The sequence below is a fragment of the Meleagris gallopavo genome, chromosome 2 (genome assembly GCF_905368555.1).
Source record: "Meleagris gallopavo chromosome 2, MGAL_WU_HG_1.1, whole genome shotgun sequence".
Taxonomy (NCBI): domain Eukaryota; kingdom Metazoa; phylum Chordata; class Aves; order Galliformes; family Phasianidae; genus Meleagris; species Meleagris gallopavo.
In genome coordinates, this window is record NC_139405.1 from 20,489,189 (window position 1) to 20,509,750 (window position 20,562).

The following is a 20,562-nucleotide window of genomic DNA, read 5'->3' on the forward strand; positions in this document are numbered from 1 at the left end:
TTCCCACAACTTGATAGCTCAGTAGAATGGAGAGACCACACTAAATGTATCGGTTGAGGAAGAAAAGCAGTTTTGCAAGAATCCGTGTTGGAGAGAGGCTTCATGAATTCTCCAAAATGAAGCAAAAGACTTCTGTACAAGTAAAGAAAACCAAACTTTATTAAATCCCATGTGCACAGAACAGCTAACATCCTGTTTCAAGTCTCCATGCAGTCCCAGGTGAAAATGTCTGTTCTTTTAAAAATAAGTGTTCAATACCTTCATTTGTTCTTATCTTTAAATAGATCCCAGGTGTACCCCAACATTTACCTTAGTGCTAGGAATGTTTCTCTCGAGCTGTTTTTTAGAAACAAACAAACAAACAAAAAACCTGTTTGAAGCTTCTGCCAGAAAGCAAAACTGTTTATATTGTTGCAAAGAACTGTCAATCATTACACCACGCACAACTGAAAAACAGTATCTAATGGATTATGCATATTTCTGTTTGATCTCTGGGGAATGCAGCTCACTCCCTGACTGAGTCAGGGTTCAGGAATAGGTCAGTAGAAAGTGTAGCCATGTAACTACTGTAAAATCTGTTTTTATCCCTTTCAGCAAAGTTCTTGATGAAGCATCAGTCCATGTAGCTGAACAGTTACCAGTCCCAGTGAACTGAGCTCATAAGCTTAACAGTATGTAAAAATGAACAAGAAGACGGAGGAGGAAGGGCAAAGAAGAGGAGGATGAAGTCAGAAGCATCCTCTTATAATTTTGCACAGATCTGCATAGATTATAAAAAGTTTTTTTAAGTACAATAGCATTTTCCCTTCAAGTGAGACTAAGTGATCTTACTTGAAATAGCAAATTAATCTGTACAACTTTGTTGTGAGATTTCATGTCTGTTTCTTCCTGCTGTTCTCTTCATTAACTTTAAAAAATGAGTTTACAGATCTTAGGATGTTTTGGTAGTATTTTGTATTGTTTTGTGGAAGTTTTATTTTGAGGGGAAGTGGGATCAGCAAAGAGTGTTGGGCAAGATTCTTTCTAACCAAACTTACTAAAGCTGAACTCCATAGTGGTACCTCCGGCACTGCGGTGTTCCAGAAGCCAGCCAAAGAAAGAGTGGCGAGCTGCTCTACAGGGGTGGCAATTTTCTGCTTTTCTTTTTCTTTCTTTTTTTCCTAGAAGATGCTCTCCTTCCTTGTTGGATACTACTGGATGCTCAGCATCCAGTTTGCCTCCACAGTTGACTTGGTTGGACTTTTCTCTGCAACCCTGCTAGGGCTGAGTTCAGGCAGTGCTTAGATCAGAGACCTTCTAGGAACAGCTGGCTGAGTGAGAGCCCCAGGACAGCAGAGCTTAATGCTTTCACCCGGAGGAGCTGGAACACTGCCTCTTCCCTGAGGATAAATATTTAGTTGGCCACTTAACCAGATGCTTTAATAAACACTGAGCCTGTCTCTCTGGATTCTTGTGAGTGAGATTTCCTGGTTTAGTGAGTGCATGTAGTCTGATGGTGTTGACAATTCTGCTGGTTTTGCCTGACAAAAAGACAAGCGTAGCTCTGGGCTTAGGACTATGGCTAAGTCCAAGTATAAAATGACTGCATCATTGTCTGACCCAGCAGGAAAAACATCTCCTTTCTTTTTTCTTTTTTTTTTTTTTTTAAAGAAACTATTCACACAGTTTCTGTGTCCAGTTTTTTGTATTACCATGTTTCAAAGATTACCTTTTCACTTAGTGCACTTGGGATTCACAGATTCATACCACAGCATCTGCATGGGTACCTTGTACCACTGATGAAGTGATGCCTAATGAAGTGATAGGCAAGGATAATACCCATGCCTTGAGAAGAAACTCTTCCAAAGTCTTTTCAGATAGGGCTCTTCATTCATTTCTGGATTAGACAGACCAAAAGCACCAGCAACTGGAGCTCTTTGTATGTGTATGTGTATGCATATGTTTAGTGTTAAAAAAGTTTATCTTTGCCCATCTGCCAATCCTGACTAGAAGATGTATTTTTTTTTTTATTTTCTATGCCACTTTGCTGATCTTACTTGCTAGAGCAACCTGTGTTAATTTGGGGCCTGCCACGAGTAGGTGTAGATATCTTTTTTTTCCATGAAAACTGGAAAGCCAATGGTTTACTTTTTAGATGGACAAGTAGACCAGCTTCTGCAACTTGCCAGCTGCTTATAGATGAAAAGGTTCTTTTTTTTTTTTTTTTTTTTTCATTCTACCATCTAACCTGTGATTTCTCTGTGTTGTAAAAATGCTCTGTAGGCTAGAGTGTATGGCAGCACTTACTCAGATTCGGTAAGGCCTTCTGTACTATCATGTGACAGGTCATAGTGTGCTGAACTTGGAAGTTCAGCTATTTCAAGTCCCATGTTCCTTTGTTCCTGATCAGAACTACTGATGTTTCTTGGGTAGAAGCTCTTCAGGCATTTGTGGTAGTGGTTATGGAAGTCCTTCTGCATGGAGAGTTGTTAGAAAATTCTAACATTTTCAAGAAGTAAAATTCCTGGCTACTGGAAGCCAGTAATACTTAGATAACTGTGTTGGTCTTCTCTTCCAAGGGCATGCATTTGTGACTCAGTCTCCGTTCTGCAGTTCTTGTGTTTTGTCTGCAGTTGCTTGATCCTTTCCAGGCTGCTTTCCAGGAAGAATGGTCATCTTTTGGCGCTGTGAAATGCATGCTTCCCAAGGGATAGTCTGCTGTATCTGCTCTACTCCAGAAGCTTAAAAGCAGCATTCTCTTCATATTGCTTAGAAGTGATTCAGATTGTATTATTTTTCCCTTTTTTCTTTCCTGGATTTGGTACTTGAAGAGACTTCTACTGTAACAAAACTAAATTTTAGTTACTCGTTGCCCAACTGTTCAATAGGCAATATGCTCATTCAAGCTGTTTAATTCTAATACCCTCAATCCCTTGAATAATTATTTTAGACTTCAGACTGCAAGTCGTCTTAGTTGAAGGTTTACTTTAATATAATTCCTATCACATTGAGCTGGTCAAAAAGAACTTCTTAATTCAGTGATGACTCTGGAGAGAGAATAGGCATCTACCAGTTAATTAGTTAATGAATTTTTGTTTTAAGGTTACCCTATGGAAGATGCTGACTTGTTTGGATTTTTTTGTCTCCTGGATTGACTGACTTTAAATTCCAGAAGGAAATACTGCCCTGATTTTCTTCAAAAAGAAACCAGCTTGCTATGCTGTACCCAACCTACTGTTAAAGGGAAAGAACTAGGCAGTGTACAAGGCGTACTGCAGATTTGACAGACTTAACTGAGGAATCAAGTTGAATTAGTTACCTTTGCTCAATCTGGACATTCCGGGGAATTATATGAATGATATGGATATGGACTATGTGAACAGTGAGACCCTAAAGTAAATACACCTATACTACTGTTCAGCATTTTTGCATATGATTTTCTTGCATGTTTATCAGCTATAAAAAGATTAGAGCAATGTTGCTTAAGCTGCTTTGTTGTAATTTCTAAGTATTTTAAAGTTTCAGTATTGCATTAGTTGTGTGTGTCTTGGATGCTAAGTCATGGTAGATGCAGTGTTTTTTAGAGAAGTATCCTTTCTGTTTCTGATGTGAAACAGACTTGTAATGACTGCTTTTGCAAAATGTCACGTTGTAATTTGTCTCTATTTTTGATAACAGATTTTTGAAAATGAGAGTATCTGGAAAATTTGGTTGGAGAAATCTTGATGGTTGATTTCTAGGCCAAACTTTTGGAATGTATTAAAAGTAATTTCAAATGAACACTTTACAAAACAGGAAATAAGGTGTTATTATTTTTTTTTTTTTCTTACCCTTTCTCCAGTATTTTTATTTAAGAGGTGGTGCTGTGTATAAAAGCTTGTGACTGCCTGTGGAAGGATTGTTGTCCATTTAAGCTGTAACAACAAAATAAGTATTTTATTTCACTTAGGGTTAATCTAAACTAATGAAAGGGATGGCTTATTTCCTTCAATAAACACAAATGCTTTTTTTACTCCTTCGGACCTGTAGTTGTAGCACTAAGTGTTAATTGTAACATGCATTTATGGACAGTACTGGCACAGTGCGTAGATGGTTTGGGGGCTTTTTGATAGAACCTTTCATGATGAATCAGACATGCCTTCAGCTTCTTACTACCAGTTTATAGAATTTAAAGCTCTATTTCTGAACACTGCTCTTTGTCAATTACTTGGGACGTATGGCAACAATTGAGACTGATGCACTGTATGAAATAGCTGAAGCTTTAAACATGGTTACTTTTCAAGAGCCTAGAGGAAACAACTTGTCTTATGCAGTACTTACTTGCACATCATAAAACTTTGCGAATGATTTTTATTTTAGAAAGCGAATATTATGTACAGTGTATCAGGAAAATGGTTCTGGCTTTGGTAAATACATGTTGGCAAATGTGTGTAGGTCTCTCCAGTATCTTTATTGAAAAGGTGGTGCTGGTACAAAGTATTATGACTGCCTGCAGAAGGATTGTCCAGTTAAGTTAAGCTGCAACAACAAAATAAGCATTTCATTTGTTTTAGGGTTAATCTGAACTAATGGAAGTTACTTGAAAGTTTGCATTGAATAGGAAGAGTTGGAAGGGTTGCCTTGTTCTTTTCTTTGCAATGGGTGTGATCTCATGAAGCCTCTGCGCTTTAAGACTTAATTTTTGCTGTCTGTTCACAAGGTACAGGTGTAAGCATGTCAAATAATAAAATTGAACCAGACATTTTCTGTAAATCAGTAAGTTATCTATGCCATAATCTCAGACAGAACCTCTTAGTGTATTTGGAGAGGTAAGAGGGTTGATAGTACTGTATGAAGTACATTATACTGCAGTGTTAATTTGTCTTCAAGGCTGTTCTAAAAATCACAGAATGACAGTAAAAAAAACAAACAAGAAAGAAAACATCTCTTGTTTTTTATATATGGAAATGGAAGATTTGACACAGTGCATCTGTTCTTGTTTGCATTGGTGTCATTGGTTTTTGGTGTGTGGTCTAGCTGAAAAGGATAAACTGACACTATTTTGTTTCTTTATCTAGACACACTACTTTGGCCTTTGGTTTCTTAGCAAGAGCCAGCAAGCCCGCTGGGTTGAACTGGAAAAGCCTCTGAAGAAGCAGCTGGACAAATTTGCCAATGAGCCTTTGCTTTTCTTCGGGGTAATGTTCTATGTGCCCAGCGTTTCCAGACTGCAACAGGAGGTAACAAGGTATGTGAATTCCCTCTGTTTACACTTCTGTGTGATAGCTGTGAGGGAATGGACAATTACTGTGTTTCTGACATTCAGCATTCACTCAGGAATCACCTGGTTCTTTCCTTTCCTGCCTGCTGCCCAAAAGGGGAAAGGCAAGATAAATCATCACTGTTACATCTATTTGGGGAAAATATACATGGCCAACTGCAGAAACAAAAAAGGACTGATAAATACATATTTAAAAATCTGAAATAAATTTTGAAAGAGACTACCGTGACAGTACTCCTTTAACCTTCTACTGATTAGAAGAAAGCTATATACAGATGACTTTTACATGCAGTTTCAGTTTATTATTCTTACATCTGTGTTTCGCTGAAAGTGAACTTTGGTTTCTGTCTGGATTTTGCCCATCCCATTCCCGATCTTTCTCCTTATAGTTCACAAAAGGATTAAAATTGTTAGAGGGTATTAGTCCTTTAATTATGATCAGGGTGCACCTTTGCAAACAACTTCTATGGGAATTGCTCTCTTACTCAGAGCCCTGTGCTGCATTTCAGCACAATACAGCTTTTTTGAGGGGCTGCCCTTGTAAACCACATCACTGTGTTTTGTTCACATCTGTGTTGTATTTTAAAAAAAAAAAAAAAAAAAAAAAAAAAAGCCCACCTCACTCAAAAAGGGATGGGCTTGTTTTCTTTTTAGCCAAAATTAAATAATTTATCTGGTTTAGAGCATGGTTGCATCAGCACAGCTGTTGTAAGGTCAAGACTGGAATAAGTAGATGAGAGGTACAGGCTGGCAGAAGCTTCCTGTGCTAGCCTTGATACTGCGGATGTGAAATTCTCCATATGGGCATAATATCTAAAAGTTGTGTAAGAGTAGTTGAGAAACAGTAGATAAAATCTAGGTGTGCAAGATATGAAGTGTTCTGAGGGTTTGCATATGGTATATTTTAAAGGATCTTAAGATTGAACGTAGGAACTAATTTGGGTAGGATGCAAAAGATGTGATTTTTTTAAACGACAGCTGTCAAGCAGTGTCATGACTGTTTATGCAGAATTCTTGTCAAACAGGGAGTTGAAAGCCTCAAGAAAAGAAATCTTACTTCCCTGTGAATAGACTTGAAACTAAACATTGACACTTGTCTGTATCTGTGTATTCCTGTCTTGTGTGCTTTGGAAGAAGGAAGCCTCAAAATATTTCCTTCAGAATTAATTAATGTGCAGTCAGAATGTCTGATTATTTTTTTTTTTCTTTCTGTTGCTCGTGTTTGTTGGCCTAATCCTAGCCTACTTGTGTGAATGGAAGAACTGTAGGTACTCGGATGCTATTGCCTATTTAAGATGCAGCCTGCAGTGCTGATTGCTCATTCTTATCTCACCTGTGGAGGTATATTTGCTCATTTTGCCCAGGTTGGTAATAACAAAACATTTCAATGACAATTGAATCTCGCAGAACTCTCAATTTGAGCAGCTGCTGATTTTTTTTTTTTTTTCCTTCTGATGTGATTGGTAATGTATGCTGTAGAGACTTCTAAGTGTCTCACATTATTATTTTTTTAATCTCTACATCAAAACTAGCAGATTAGTAATGGATCTCAGAAGTAGAGTAGCTTGTAAGATCAGTTTTTTTTGTCTTCTGAAGCAGAATCTCTTCTGTGAGGGCGATGTAAAGGCGGGAAACCTTCAACTGTGCAATTCTAATTAGATTCAGTAAATTTTAGGTTCAAAGCATTTAGTGGTGAATACATGGAGAACTCCTTTGAAACAAATGCCAGAGGAAGGCTTAGTCTGAAGTCTGATTAGATGGACAAATAGGGCTGTTTTTTAGGGGTTTTTTTTGTTTTGTTTTTAATTTGATTATACTTGGTAAACTGATTAAACATTTGTTTTGAAACTGAGTATATATGCATTTGGGGTTAGGCTTGATTGTGACTGGTTGACTGAGATGTTTTACTCCACTTCTGATTTGTAGCTTTATAGACTATGGCTTGATAGCTGGTTATGAGAGATTTGTCCCAGGTTTAATATTCTGCCAGTGACCTTGTGCAGTTGTTGAATAGAGAGGAAATGATCCAAGGCTTTTAGGTTTTGCCAAGAGAACTGCACAAGCAGAGCTCCTCTCACAGTGGTCAGGAGCTTTTTGTGGTTTTGCTGATAACTTGCTATATATCACAAGCCAAATGTGTGATGCAGAAATGAAGGTAACACTGGTCTGACCACTGTGTCCCCCAGTGGCGGAGATGCAATGAATACCTGGCCATATGTGACATGCTGGGAGAGGAATTTACTAGTAATCTAATAAGTAGTCAGTACTGTCCTTCTGAAATACAGTGTGAGAATGTCAGCTGACATGCTGAAGCGAAACACAAGTAGCAGTGCTAATCACAGAGTGGCTGAGTTTGGAAGAAATCTCTTGAGCTCATCCTGCCCAACCCATATGCTCAGAGCTGGGTCAGCTGGAGGACATTGCTTAGGGCTAGGCTCCATTGAATTTTGAGTAACTTCATGGAAGGAGACCCCACAAATTTTCTGGAAAACCTGTTCCAATTTTCCATCACCCTCACAATAAAAGAATGTAGATTTTTTGTCTTTTTTCTTTTTTTTTAATGTTTAGGTGGACTTGCTTGTATCTTAGTTTGTGCCCAGGTGATTTCATTGTTTCAAAAGTGTGGATAGGTAGGGAGTGAGAGAGTGGGTGAATATTCCCCAGATTGCCTGCTGAGGACCTTCAGAGCTGCAGGTGTCCATCACATAACCACAGCACAGCCACGGCTCAGTGTGGGATGCCTTATGTTAGGCCATAAGAGATATTTGTGATGTGAGAGAATAGGGCTTGTGGGGTCCTTGGGAAGGAAAGAGAAAACACGAGTCTGCCAGTCAAACTCTGAGACCTATGAGAAAAGATGAGGCAAAGAGTACTCAGAGGGTCACAGTTCGTTTTAGTAGATCAGATCTGACTCAATGGTGTGCTTATAAATGTGACACGTGCTTAAAGATGCACATACCAGTTGTGTGGGGTTGTTTGTTTGTTTGTTTTTTCCTACTCCGAAAAAGTGAAATAGAGCACTGGAACAGGGTAAGAAGAAGGAATAGGATACAGTCACTCTTATTTGGCTAATGATATTTGAGTGCAAATGGTGAGGCTTTTCGAAACAGCTGTGTTTCCTGACCTGCGATGGAAATTCCCTGCAGGTATCCAAAGGAAATGTACAAGAAACAACCACCTGTTTCTTCTATCTTCCTGGTAAAAATAATTAAATAAACATTGTTGCTGTGCATTTCTCTCAGTGTCATAGTGTTGTACTCTTGATGTTTTGCATTCTCCTTTACAGAGCTTTTTTCGACTCCACTCCTCCTTTTTTCCTACTCTCTGCTCTTTCTGTTTTGACTTGTGTTGAGACTCTTGCTTGTATGTAACTTCTGATCTTAGTACTGTCTCATCTGAGATCCCAGTCACTCCAGCATCACTTCTGCCTTTAGTCCCAGAATCTCACATGCACCCAGTCCCAGAGACATCTTCCAATGGGAATTATGAATTATAGCCTCATGATCATTTCCTATGGTATCAGTAAAAGTTTGGCCATTTTGTAATTACTATAATTTGAAAAAATATAGAAGTTTTTTTTAAAAAGCAGATGAGATGAATTTAAAAAGCTCTTTAGTCTTGATGGAAGCTACAGCAGATGCCATTTGGGTGGGAGTATGGGAGCTGGCACATTAGCAAAAGGAATTTTTCGTAGAAAGCTCTATGGGCTACTTAGATAACCTCTTTTTAGTCATCCAGCTGTTCTCAGAGTGAATAGCCATTGCAGGTGGAGATGCTGCACATGCTTTTGGCATATTTAAGGCACCTGGGATTTGCATACTATCTGATATAAAGCAGTCTTTGTGATGCCTTGTGGAGTAGATGTTTGCATAGATTAGAAATATAAATCTGCCTTTTATTTTCTGCTAGATCCTCAGAGGGGAGGCATCCTTTCAACCATTTTTTTTTTTTTTAAAGTCTTTGTACAGTGTCTAGAGTAAACAAACGTGCTCTTGTTCCAAAAACAGAGAACCCACACACTCTTATGGCTTTCTGAAAATGTGGGTGCAGTGCTGCTTTCTGTATCAGTATCAGACGATCCATGTCCAGTTATGGTGGGTTATCTTTTTTTCCTTACATTTCCAAGGGAAAACTGAAATCACATTTTAGTTCACACAGCATCTCTTTCTTCACACATGATAGTGCTTGTTGCCTCCTGTGAAAGGATGGATGTGTGCTATGGTCTGTGTGTTTTTCTGTTTTGGAAGAAGCTTCCAGTCTCATAGCTAGTAATGTCTGTGCAAATGAGGTTTGCACTGCTGCAGATTGGAGCGTGCTGCTGCAAAAAGGAAGCAGTGACATGGATGAGTAGGATACCCATGGTACTGTGTGTGATAGTTAGGTTTGATTTGTCTGTGTAGGAAGAGAATCCTGCAGAATGTATGTTGTGCTGCATTGGGTGCTTGCCCTGACTTCAGCTCTGGGCTCTGCATTGTTCCCAAAGAGCCTGCTACACAGCTTTTCAGTGAAAGAAAGCCCTGAATATTTGGAAGGAGATGCCTGCACCTGTGTAGAAATGTTTGCAGTTGGAGAATTGGAGTCTGTAGCTGCCAGGCCTGTTTTTTGGAGGGTCTGTGGAAAATCAGCCTTAAACTTATCCTCCTTTAACTAAATAAATGTCTATTTTGTCTTGTTTTATCATCTTAGTTCACTTTTCACCATTTCTAGCTGTTTGCTTTTTTTTTCTCGTGTTTATCTTTTAAGGAAATATTTTTTCACAGTCCCCCACCTTTATCTTTCTGCAGCTGCTCAGTTACGACTTTGAAAACAAGTATTTTCTAAGACATATATAACTACAGACCTTTATGACTGTGTGAGTTTTTACATCACTGCAGGATGAAACAGAGAGGAAAATATGTGGTTTGTGACCACTTTTTATTTCCAGGGGAAAATGACTCTGGCAAATCCATTTTCATTTTTTAATTGAACACTGGACTTCTTTTCCTTCCTTTCCTCTTCAGAGTTCACTCTGCCTCTGTTCAAAAAAAAAATCCTCAAATGTTTCACCTACTTGAGCTTCTATTTATGTGACTTTTTTTGAACAAACAAATGCTGCACATCTTCTTATGTTGCTAACTTTTAATACAAGTGCAGTCAGATGGGTTTTTGCACCGGTTGATGCTATTTTTAAATGGTGCTTTTAATTGCCTGTTAAGGTTGGATAACACATCCTCGTGTGCCTGTCTGGTTTTATGGCAAGCTTGGTGATGTGGAACGCTTTTGACTGCTAGGGTTATGAAGTATATTAAACTGCTTTTCTTTCCACGCTTGGTCACACCTCTAGCTTGTGGCAGTCTGGGAAGTCTCTCTGTGTACCTCCCTGTTCACAGTAGTTGATTTAGCACTGTGGTGACTCCATTGTCTGAAATAAGTATTTTTGTATATCACGATGTGTCAGAAAAAAACAGCACAATGTGTACCATACAGTTTGTTTGGGACAGCCCTGACTTTGCTTTCCTGAAGAGATGAGCTGGGATGGGTAGTGTGGCCCATTTGTTCATACACCTCTGGTAGACCCTTAGGATTTAAAAAAAAAAAAAAATTAATATAAAAAATATATATAAAAAATATATATATAAATATATATTTTATATATATATATATGTATACACACACAGAGAGAGAGAGAGAGAGAGAGAGTAATATCCTACAGGATGACAGTATAGAGGTGTGTGATTAAGTTGGATGGATAGGCAAATGAGTGAGAAGTGGGAGTGTGGACTATTTAAGAACAAAGGCCAGAGAAACGGTCTTTTGCACCTGGAGAGTTAAATCTGAGTTTAACAATTCAGTGTTAATGCTGTAACTACTTTTAAAGTTTGGTTTTCAAACAGAGGAAGCCATGCTGCTTTGCCCAAATTTTTCTCTTCCAAAAAATACTTGTTGCTTCAAGTTAATAGCGCACTTTATCCATTCATGGTTTAAGAGTATGGTTGCTCTGTTAAGAAGACAGTGTCCAGGAGCAGGCTGTGTAGCTGCCAGAGAAGCAAATACAAGCAATTTCCATCGCCCTCTTTTCTAGGAAATGTCCTAATTCCTGTGCAGGTGCTGATCAGCTGTGCCAGGCTTATGGGGCAGTTCTGGTCACATCACATGGGACATGACACGTAGACCTTACTTGGCACAATAAAGTGCTTTGTGGCCTGCCCAGAGAGAAAGAGGAGGCACCTCATCACCTCACAGAGGGCTGTGCACTTCAACACAGATATGATACTAATGATCAGAACCGTTTTGTGTTTTTACCATCGCATAAGCCAGTATAAGTTTCTTCTGATAGCATTTCCAGCTCTATCTTTCTATATGCTGACAGTGTACCTGTGTATTTTTGTTTTAGAGCTATCAATGGAATGTCATTTTGAATTATCTTAATGAATTAAGATGATAATCACCATACAGAGTAGTATGGTATACTATGGTATAAGAAGGACCTAAAACTATTAGAGAACATCCAAAGAAGGGCTGTGAGGATGGTGAAGGACATAGAGGGCGAGACATGAGCACTGGCTGAAATCCTTTGCTTAGTTCAGCGCAGAGCAGAGGAGCTGAGGGGAGGCCTGATGGCGGCTGCAGCTCCTCACAGGGAGCGGAGGGACAGCGCTGAGCTCTGCTCTCTGTGACAGCGACAAGGCCCGAGGGAAGGGCATGGAGCTGTGTCAGGGGAGGGGCAGTGAGGGTTGAGGACAGGTGCTGCACCAGAGGGCGGTGGGCATGGAATGGACTGCCCAAGGCAGTGAGCAGAGGAGGCAAGGCCCCGAGCTACAGGAGTTCAAGAAGCGTTTGGACAGCACTCTCAGACACCGAGTTTGAATGTTGGGTGGTGCTGTGTGGAAGCTTGGAGATGAACGTGACGATCCTTGTTGTGCCTTTCCAACTCGGGGTATTCTGTTTGTGTTGACAGCAGCCCTCATCCATCTCAGCTTCTGGTTGGAGAGCTCATGCAGCCAGATGTGCTGCTTTTCAACTGCTTGCAGGCTGGATGAGTCGTAAGAGCCCTGGTTGGCCACCCAGGCTTAGGCAGTCTGGAACATTTCCATTTTGGTGCTCCTTTGATGGTTTTATTGTTTTAATTATTGGACTTTTTAAATATTAGTGGCTACTGTAGCATAAAAAAACACACATTAGGCTTGTAGTAAACTTTGTAAACAACCTGATACTTAATAAGCCTTAATTATGTTTTTGTAGGACAACAGCAACAAATAATGTGCAGTGCTTGCTTCTCTTCTTGCATTCATATCGTTATGTGTTGTTTTGCTTTTCGGTAATATTCTTGTTTGAGGGGATTTGGGGTTTTTCTTTTGGCTTTGTATTTTAGTGAATGTTTAACGTCTAACATAAAAAATAAGATTCAACATTAATTCCCTGTTTATAAAATAATTTGCTGAGGAGGGCAAACCCTTCTCCCTGCTGACTTTCTTCAGTGAATGGGGAGCTTGTTCTCTGTATGTTGATTATTGAAAGCTGAGCTCTTTGTGCCAGATATTTTAAGAAGCTGTTGATGCTTAGATCTAATCTATTACATTATATGGTGCTTTTAGACCAGAAAGTGAATGTGTTTTCATGTCTGTGGTTGTGCAGTACATATGTAGCAATTCTAAAAAAGCATTGCATAACTATAAATACAGTTTTGGATACTTCAGCTTGCATTTTTGCTTTAGTGTGTTCTGAAGGCAGTGGCTGTGATGGTTAGAAATGTTGTAACAGGAATATCTTGGTATTAGACAGTATCATATTTTCATCTGATCATGAGGAAATAATACTTATTTTATGTTCTTGGGCTTAGTCACGTATTCTTACATATCTCTCCCATGATGGAAACTGTTTGTATTAAATTTCAATAGATCTGACACTGTTAAAGTACTCTAGGCTATTTATTGGGCCACTTAAATGACAGCAAATAATATTTGAGTGTCTAATTCTTAAATGACAGCATTTACAGATTGTTGGAGCTTCCTCATTGGTCTAGTGTAGACCAGCTTGAATTCACCCATGCCAGTTGGGGTGGTGGAAGTATTCACACAGCTTGCACTGAATGCTGGGCAGTTCTTGCTGAAGAATGAGGAATGTGAATAGCTTTTACCATAGTTGGGAACTAGAAATTATTTAGACTTTAGGAAGAAATTCTGCACTTACATAGAATGATGTATAATTTTATTGTCAATACTTGTAATTTTTGAGTTTGTTTGGATTTTTCCTTAAAATTTACAGGTCTTGAAATTATGTTAGTGTATATGAATTTCATTTAGGGATTCCTTTACGCGTTCAAAACTCAAATTAGCTCTGTAATGCAGCAAGGAAGTGAAGACATGAGAGGTATGACTCCAAGTATTCTATAGCTTTCAATAAACAAAAGGAAAAGCATATCTAGATGTGTCACTTTTAAATAATGGCATGCCTTTGAGGGGGTTCATTCACAGCCCCTGAAACTTGACAGAACTTCATTTGTAAATTCTTTTTTACTTAAATTTGTGCTCTTCTCCTTGGCTTGAATTGTTATCTTTCTTCGTATTTGGCTTTTCCCTGGTAGATCTTCCACACATACATAAGAAATTCGTAGCTGTATTGTTAACAGTGTACCTATTTTGTGTGTATGCTTGTGGAAAACTTGAAAGTCTGTTTGTAAGATCTGAATGTGTCTGCTGTTCTCATTTTGTGCTTATAGCAGGCTATTTCAAACACTGCTAAAATATGATTTTTACATCTTGCTATAATCTACAGTGAAAAACCTCAGGAAAACTGCAACTAATTTTCTTTTTGAAATTGTGAAGTGAAAAATTGAATCTTGCTTTCTTTGACTCTTATGGATAGTAACCTTCTACTTACATAACTGGAGGATTTGAAAAGTTGAGTTTAGCAAGGTTGCCAAGCTAGATTTACTCACATGTGAAGCACTTGACAAGCAAACTCCAGCTAGGTATTAGCTCTCAAGAGCTATGTCAGATTTAAGATGTAGAGGTATGGGCAAACAAAAAGCCAATTTTATTAGAGTTTCATTTCTAAACAGAAATAATGTTCCACAGATTTGAAATTCAAGTGTAATGTTTTTTAATAGACAAAAGCACACCTTCATCTCCATGATGGATGTGGGATTCATTCCGTCTGAACCAAAGGCCAAGAAGTTTCTGTAAAATTTAGTGAAAAAGCTTCTGCTGTAGTCATTGTTGGAATGACTCTTAACAGGGTGATGATTTTTGATCTGTTCTATTCCCTGAAGGTTGTGTTTCTCACATTCATTAAAACAGATAAATACAACTGTAAAAGCAAGTAGGGTTGGGGAGGGGAGCTTATGTCCTGTAACACAGAATTGCTCCTTTAGGCTTTTACTTTTTGCATTATAGGAAGAGGAGAAGTGATTTGAAGTAATTTGTCACTGAATTTGAGTGACGCTCTCTACGTATGTGTGCTGAGAGAACTTTTTTAAACCTAGAGTTTCTTTTTTAGAAACCTTTTTTTTTCTCCTTGTTTCATTTACCACTGCCATCAGGAAAAGCACTGAGAAGAAATAAAACTGATTGATATGATTTCCTTATATCTTTAGAAATAAAATAGCAACAAAGGCAGGATAAATGTCGTTCCTTGGCTTTGCTATGCAGAGGTTACGAGAGTTAAAGATGTCTGAGGACAGTGTTGTTTTCAAATGGAAAGGCTTCAGGAAAACACACAGCATTTCAGGTCCTGTTATATTGTCTTTTCAGTGTTTTCATTCTCAAACTACATCCAAGGGCTTGATTCTGAGTTGCTAGGTGTTCTTAGTCATGTCTGCCATTGGTACTGGCTGCAGCAAGCATATTTAGGGCCTGGAAGCAATAGGCAAGAGGATGCAGTTCAGTGTTGTGGGTGTGTCGTTATGTTACATCAGTGTAAATGTCTTACATACAGGCATTCATCTGAACTGGCATTTAGCACAAGACAGAGGACGTGGTAAAAGCAAGAATTAATTAGCTAGTCAAAAAATAGTATATATTTTAATTCACTTTTATGAAAGTAAACAAGCCGGTGGAGTTCTAGAATCAAGCAAGTGACATGCTGGTACTAGAACTGTTTCCTTTTGCTTCCTTAATGGTGGAGAAGAAAGAGAAAATGAAGTTCTTATTGCTCATAAAGTAGAAGAACATTTGCATGAAATGAAACAGCTTTAAAATAAAGGCCAAATGATACATGGTTACTTATTAAAAAGGACAGCTTATCATCCATTTCACTTGTGATTGCCCTACCAAGGCCCTGCACAGCTTTTCAGAGCCTGGTTCTGACCTCTGCGTTAATGACATACGCATAATATCATCTCCCAGAAAAGAATGGCTTGTTTTTAACCAATTTGTCATTGCTGGTCAGAAGACGGGAATGTGTTAGTTCAATGAATAGCTGTTGTTAATTTCTCAGTTGCAGCTTACAGTGAGAATCTTCAGAGTTATGCTGAGAATGGCTGGGATATCCACTGTAATGGAGCAATTTTGCTTCTCCCCCTTGAAGAAAAAGAAAAGTAAGAGGGATTCTATTTAATCCTTTGTTTTATGAGAGATTGGATAGGAGAAGTGGAAAAATGGAAAACACTTGTCATCCCCAGATACTTGAGTCAGGGATGTGCCCATAAGCCTTTATGTATGTCCTCAAATAAAGATGAAAGGAAACATCGTCTTCTAATCCATGAACTGTGCAGTTCACTGCCTTTGTCATTTAAACTATTGGAAAGTGTGTGAGTGCCTTTTTCCCCCTTAAGGTGTGGTAGCAATGCATATCATTGTGAAATGGGTCTGCCCATTCATTAAGTAGCACAGTACACACAGTGCATATCATAGTGTACCTTACAGGATGGTGTGCTGCTTTTGACTTGTTTTCCAGGGTAGCTTAAGGCACCAGTTTAGACAGAGGAACGTGTTACCTAGACTGGGGCTAATATCCCTATTTTCTCTTTCTACATGCTGCAGTAGCAGTGAGTAGTACTCTCTTTAGTGGAGTGCAGACTGCTGGAGGATGTTGCATGTGAGTCTCTGTGATGCAGACTGGTCCTTTTGTAGTCATGCATCTTCTCTTGATGAGCCTCAGGAGTAAAGGTTGCTCCAGACTTCCTGTGTAATCAGTGGGAAGAAAAGGGCATTTCCAGAGCGTGATTCAGGATTCCTCTGCTATGGATCGCTTTCCTCAGGTGATTCATCCTTTCTCTGCTGCTTGTGTCAAAAAGGGAACTGTGGCTCACTGGTCTTCTGTGGAGCCTCAGGTAGATGTCTGAAATTTGACTACAGCGTCAGAAGGAGTCATTTGGGCCAGCAGCTTCGAGCAGACAGACCTTTGCTTTTGATTGGGGTTATTTTTTTTAAATTCAAGACTTCTGTAGGCATTGGAAATCTTGGTGACAGTAGTGTTGCAAGTCTTCAGTCAAATTTATTGAATTTTGATGGCCATCCTACAGGCTGGAACAAACATTATGTTCCTTCCCTATTGTTGAGATGCAACGTGTTTGAAGCTGAATAGCTTTAATATTTTTTTTCCCTTACTGGCAGAGCAGAAAGCTGAAAGCTGCAATTGGATGTCAGTACAATCCTGAAGTCTCTGAGTGTGTTTAAAAGAAGCATTTGTGTGGAGGCCCTTGTGCAGCTGAAAATCTCAAAAAGAATTTGGCAGAAGTTTTGGTGTCAGAAGATGGCACATTCCTGTACAGTGAAATGTTTACTGGTTCCCTGTTTTATCTTCGGCAGCTGCTTTTGCATTTGATATCTTCAGCTGTTTTGAAGCTTTTACAAAGAATAATTATTCGTTTCATGAAATGAATCTACTTTACCCACCCAACTGGGCAATGATTCATACTTCTTTGGCAACATTGCCCATTGTTATCAGAGCTGCGTTTGCTTTTGCAAGGTTGCGTCTACTCCTGTTAGAGGGAAGTTCTAACATCTTCTTGGGCCATAATTTTATTGCATGGTTTGCTGATGTGCAGAGTGACTGTTCAACTATTCCTGTGAAAACCCTGTAGTCATCAGTCTTTGGGAAACAGCCTGAGTTTTCGTGTTTTCTGCAAACTTTAGATGCTTCAGTAATGATTTCACAGGAATGATCTACTGTACTGTAGGCCCAGCACATAGGTGGCAACTTCATTATTTCTCATTTCACTGTTTTCTTATTACTGGAGATGTATAAAAATGTAATGAGTGAACTGGATTTTAGCTCCATACAAAGGAAAATATATTGTATTTATATACCTAAATATAGTAGAGCTTTATTTGAATGTTGAGACAGGAATACCACCTGAAGGTTTTATTAATTTTTGCTGTTATTTGTTTGAGTTCCATAAATACACAAAGTTTCCCTCCAGACTAGCAGAGCCTTTAAAGGCTTTTTTGTGTGTGTCTAGAGGATTATTTAGAGTTATGCTTGTACTTAAACTGATTTTTAAAAAACTTATCTATTTATTTCCAGTACTGTAGAATATGAACATGAACTAGAGTACACACATGTTTAGTTAACTCACCACATTTTTTTTTGCGTGATATTCTAACCTGCTTGGCCATTAACCTGGCTGGCTACCAGGAGAATTTTCAAACTGTTGACTCATATTGCTTCCACATGCAACTTAAACCACCTTTTCCCACAGTGGAGACAGCTTGAAGGTTAGCTGCGTATATTCTTCAGGGTAGAGAACTGCATATTTTGAACTGAGTCAACACATGTGAGTAAAGGAAATAAATCGAAGCTATTATTCACTAATGTGTATACTCACATGTGTATAATCTCATTTTTGCTGAAATTTTGCTGGGTTTCAAAATAGGAAAAAAACGAGGGCTTTTTTTGTGTGTGTGCTCTGTTTCCTCAAGAGGATCCTGTGTGGAAATGGAGGAGACTGTGTTCATAAGGAGGTGAGGGTGGAGGCAGCAGTTTTTAGACAAGTAAACAAAACAAAAACTGTAAAGTACTGTGGGTTGTGCTTTGTTGTTTTGTTTTTTTCTTTTTCTTACAGACTGCACAAAAAAGCTGAAGTTTAGCATGAGTTGATTTTTCTCGTAGGCTTTGATAATCACTCTAGCTGTGGAGCCAATTGATGGAGAAGAGATCTGGGTTTAGTTCCAGTGTTACCACTGTTAGGGAAAGTTGCATCTTTCCCTTACCTCCAACGTGCTCACTGTGTTGGGTTTTTAGTTTCTTTTTGTTTGTTTGTTTGAAGTGGACTGGGCTGCAAGAATGAAAATACTGATCATCGTGCATAGCCTTTAAGAGCTATATAAAAAAAGCAGTTACATGGCATTGCTACAGTTGGTCTGCTGAATAATTCAGCTGACTGAATTGGTTCCATTTTGTTTTTTGATCATTTAAGAAAAAAAATAGTTAAGAGAGCAAGCTTCTCCCATACTGTAACCTCTATAGCCAGATGTGTCTGTCTCAGTTCAGGAGGTGCAAATGTGTAGTTAACCATGTGAGGATTCTGAAGTCAGTGGGACTGCCATGTTGAACAATAAAACTATTCTAGCATGTGCTAAAAAATCCAAAACGGATGGATTGTGCAGCATACTGCTTTTAAAGAAATATGGCTAATGAACTCTTCATTCCCAGATATTTTAGTCTAGTGTTTCCATGTAATATTTATGCTTATATTGAATGTAATTTTTCAGCTGAAAATTTTGCAATTTTTGTAGTCCTCGTCTGGCCTTTATAAAGGCTAACGATCTGGTGGTATCACCAGGTCTGGCTTTGTTGGACTAACTTGAAGGGAGCATACTTTGCCTTTGCTTAGAGATGAGGCTTGTAAAGCAAGAGAATATGGCTTCCCACATTTTTTACTCTAAACGGTGTGTTGGAGTTTTGTACTGTATAATTCTGTAGGTATTTGGATTAACCCTGATAAAATTATAGGTGGTTGTGAGGGAGTTTATTGTGCTTATAAATTGTAGTGGGGCTCCCTGTAATTTGTTATAATTAATTCAAGAGTTCAAGGGCAGAAAATCAGGATCAGGTTGTGGCATGCCTTCCTTTCTTGCTAAAGCATGCTATTACTAGCCTTCTGATTTAAGGTTTGGCTTCATATTTGTGGGTTTATTTGAACTCAGAGTATCCAAAAAGGATAATACGCTGTTTTTAAAAACAGAGTGGATCCTAGGACAGAGGATGGATCTGTTGTGGTTGGGGGTTCCTTTTTAAATATAAAGAAATTGGTGGATACCAAAAAGTTGCATCTGCTGGCGAAGCCTTTCAAGGAAGGAGTACGTGTTTTGGAAGGCTTGTGTCATGTCTGCAGGCCTCAACAGGGACTGGGTGCACGTAAGTGCTTGTGGTCTATAAAAAAAAATGGCAGGATAAACAAAACACTCACAAAGCATTTATTTAAAATCTAACCTCCCTTCTCACAATCGTCTTATCACTGGGACAGGACATGGCACTGGTGGCTAGAGACAAAAGGTGTCTGCAGAAAGGCAGGGCCTGTGAGCAGCAGCATGGTACCTCATGGTTCTGCTTCATCCCCCAGCTCCAGCATAGGGAGAGGGAAACTCCAGCACTGGACACACCTCCAAATTTCTTCAGTCTTCTGCTACCAGTAAGAATGCTGAATAGGACAGTAACCCATGTGCCACATCTCTACATTTCCTGAACACCTCCAGGGACAATGACTCCACCACCTCCCTGGGCAGCCTGTGCCACTGCTTCACTGCTCTTTCCAAGATATGTTTCCTAATATTCAATCTTCCCTGGAGCAATCCTCTTGTTCTATCACTGCCACCTGGGAGAAGAGGCCGACCTCCAACTCACTACAGCTTCCTTTCAGGTCACTGTAGAGAGCAATAGCCTCCCCTGAGCCTCCTCTTCTCCAGACTGAGCAATCCCAGTTCCCTCAGCCACACTGCTCTCAGAGCAAGCAAGTTTGTTATTTGTCTCTTTGCTTGCAAATTGTGTGTCAAAACAAATGGAAATGCCTGTCGTTGTGAAATTAGCCTGTTTTATCCAAATTCTCTTTTCTGCCATTTAGCTGTAAACTCTTGCTTCTAAAATGAGAGACTGAGAGATGAGGGGGTAGATATGAACTATCTTTTCATCGAGATGAGGGGATAGATACAAATTGTGTTTTGATCTCCTTTTTCAGTTGTACAAAGACATAAAAAATGATGTTAACCCAGCATTGTTCTAATTTAATTGGAAGGGGAAAAAGAATGACACCAAGCTTTCCGTATGTTTAATTTTTAATTTCCGTCATCTTTTCCACTCAGCTGCTGAATGAAACCAGGATGTAGGAGAGTTGGATGCTGTTTTTGAACAATCTCATTTCTTAGTTACCTGAAGCTAACCTTTACCTACCTTCTAGGGTTGTT

At 39.0% G+C, this 20,562-nt stretch overlaps 1 protein-coding gene across 1 annotated transcript in view; it reads left to right on the top strand.

Annotated features, from left to right (window-relative positions):
- The window catches only part of PTPN14 (protein tyrosine phosphatase non-receptor type 14), a 109,127-nt gene that overhangs the window by 40,309 nt on the left and 48,256 nt on the right, over window positions 1-20,562 (top strand). The window contains exon 3 of the mRNA XM_085219248.1: window positions 5,037-5,206. Within this exon, the coding sequence (XP_085075374.1) occupies window positions 5,037-5,206 (170 nt within the window). The remainder of the gene's footprint in view (window positions 1-5,036; window positions 5,207-20,562) is intronic.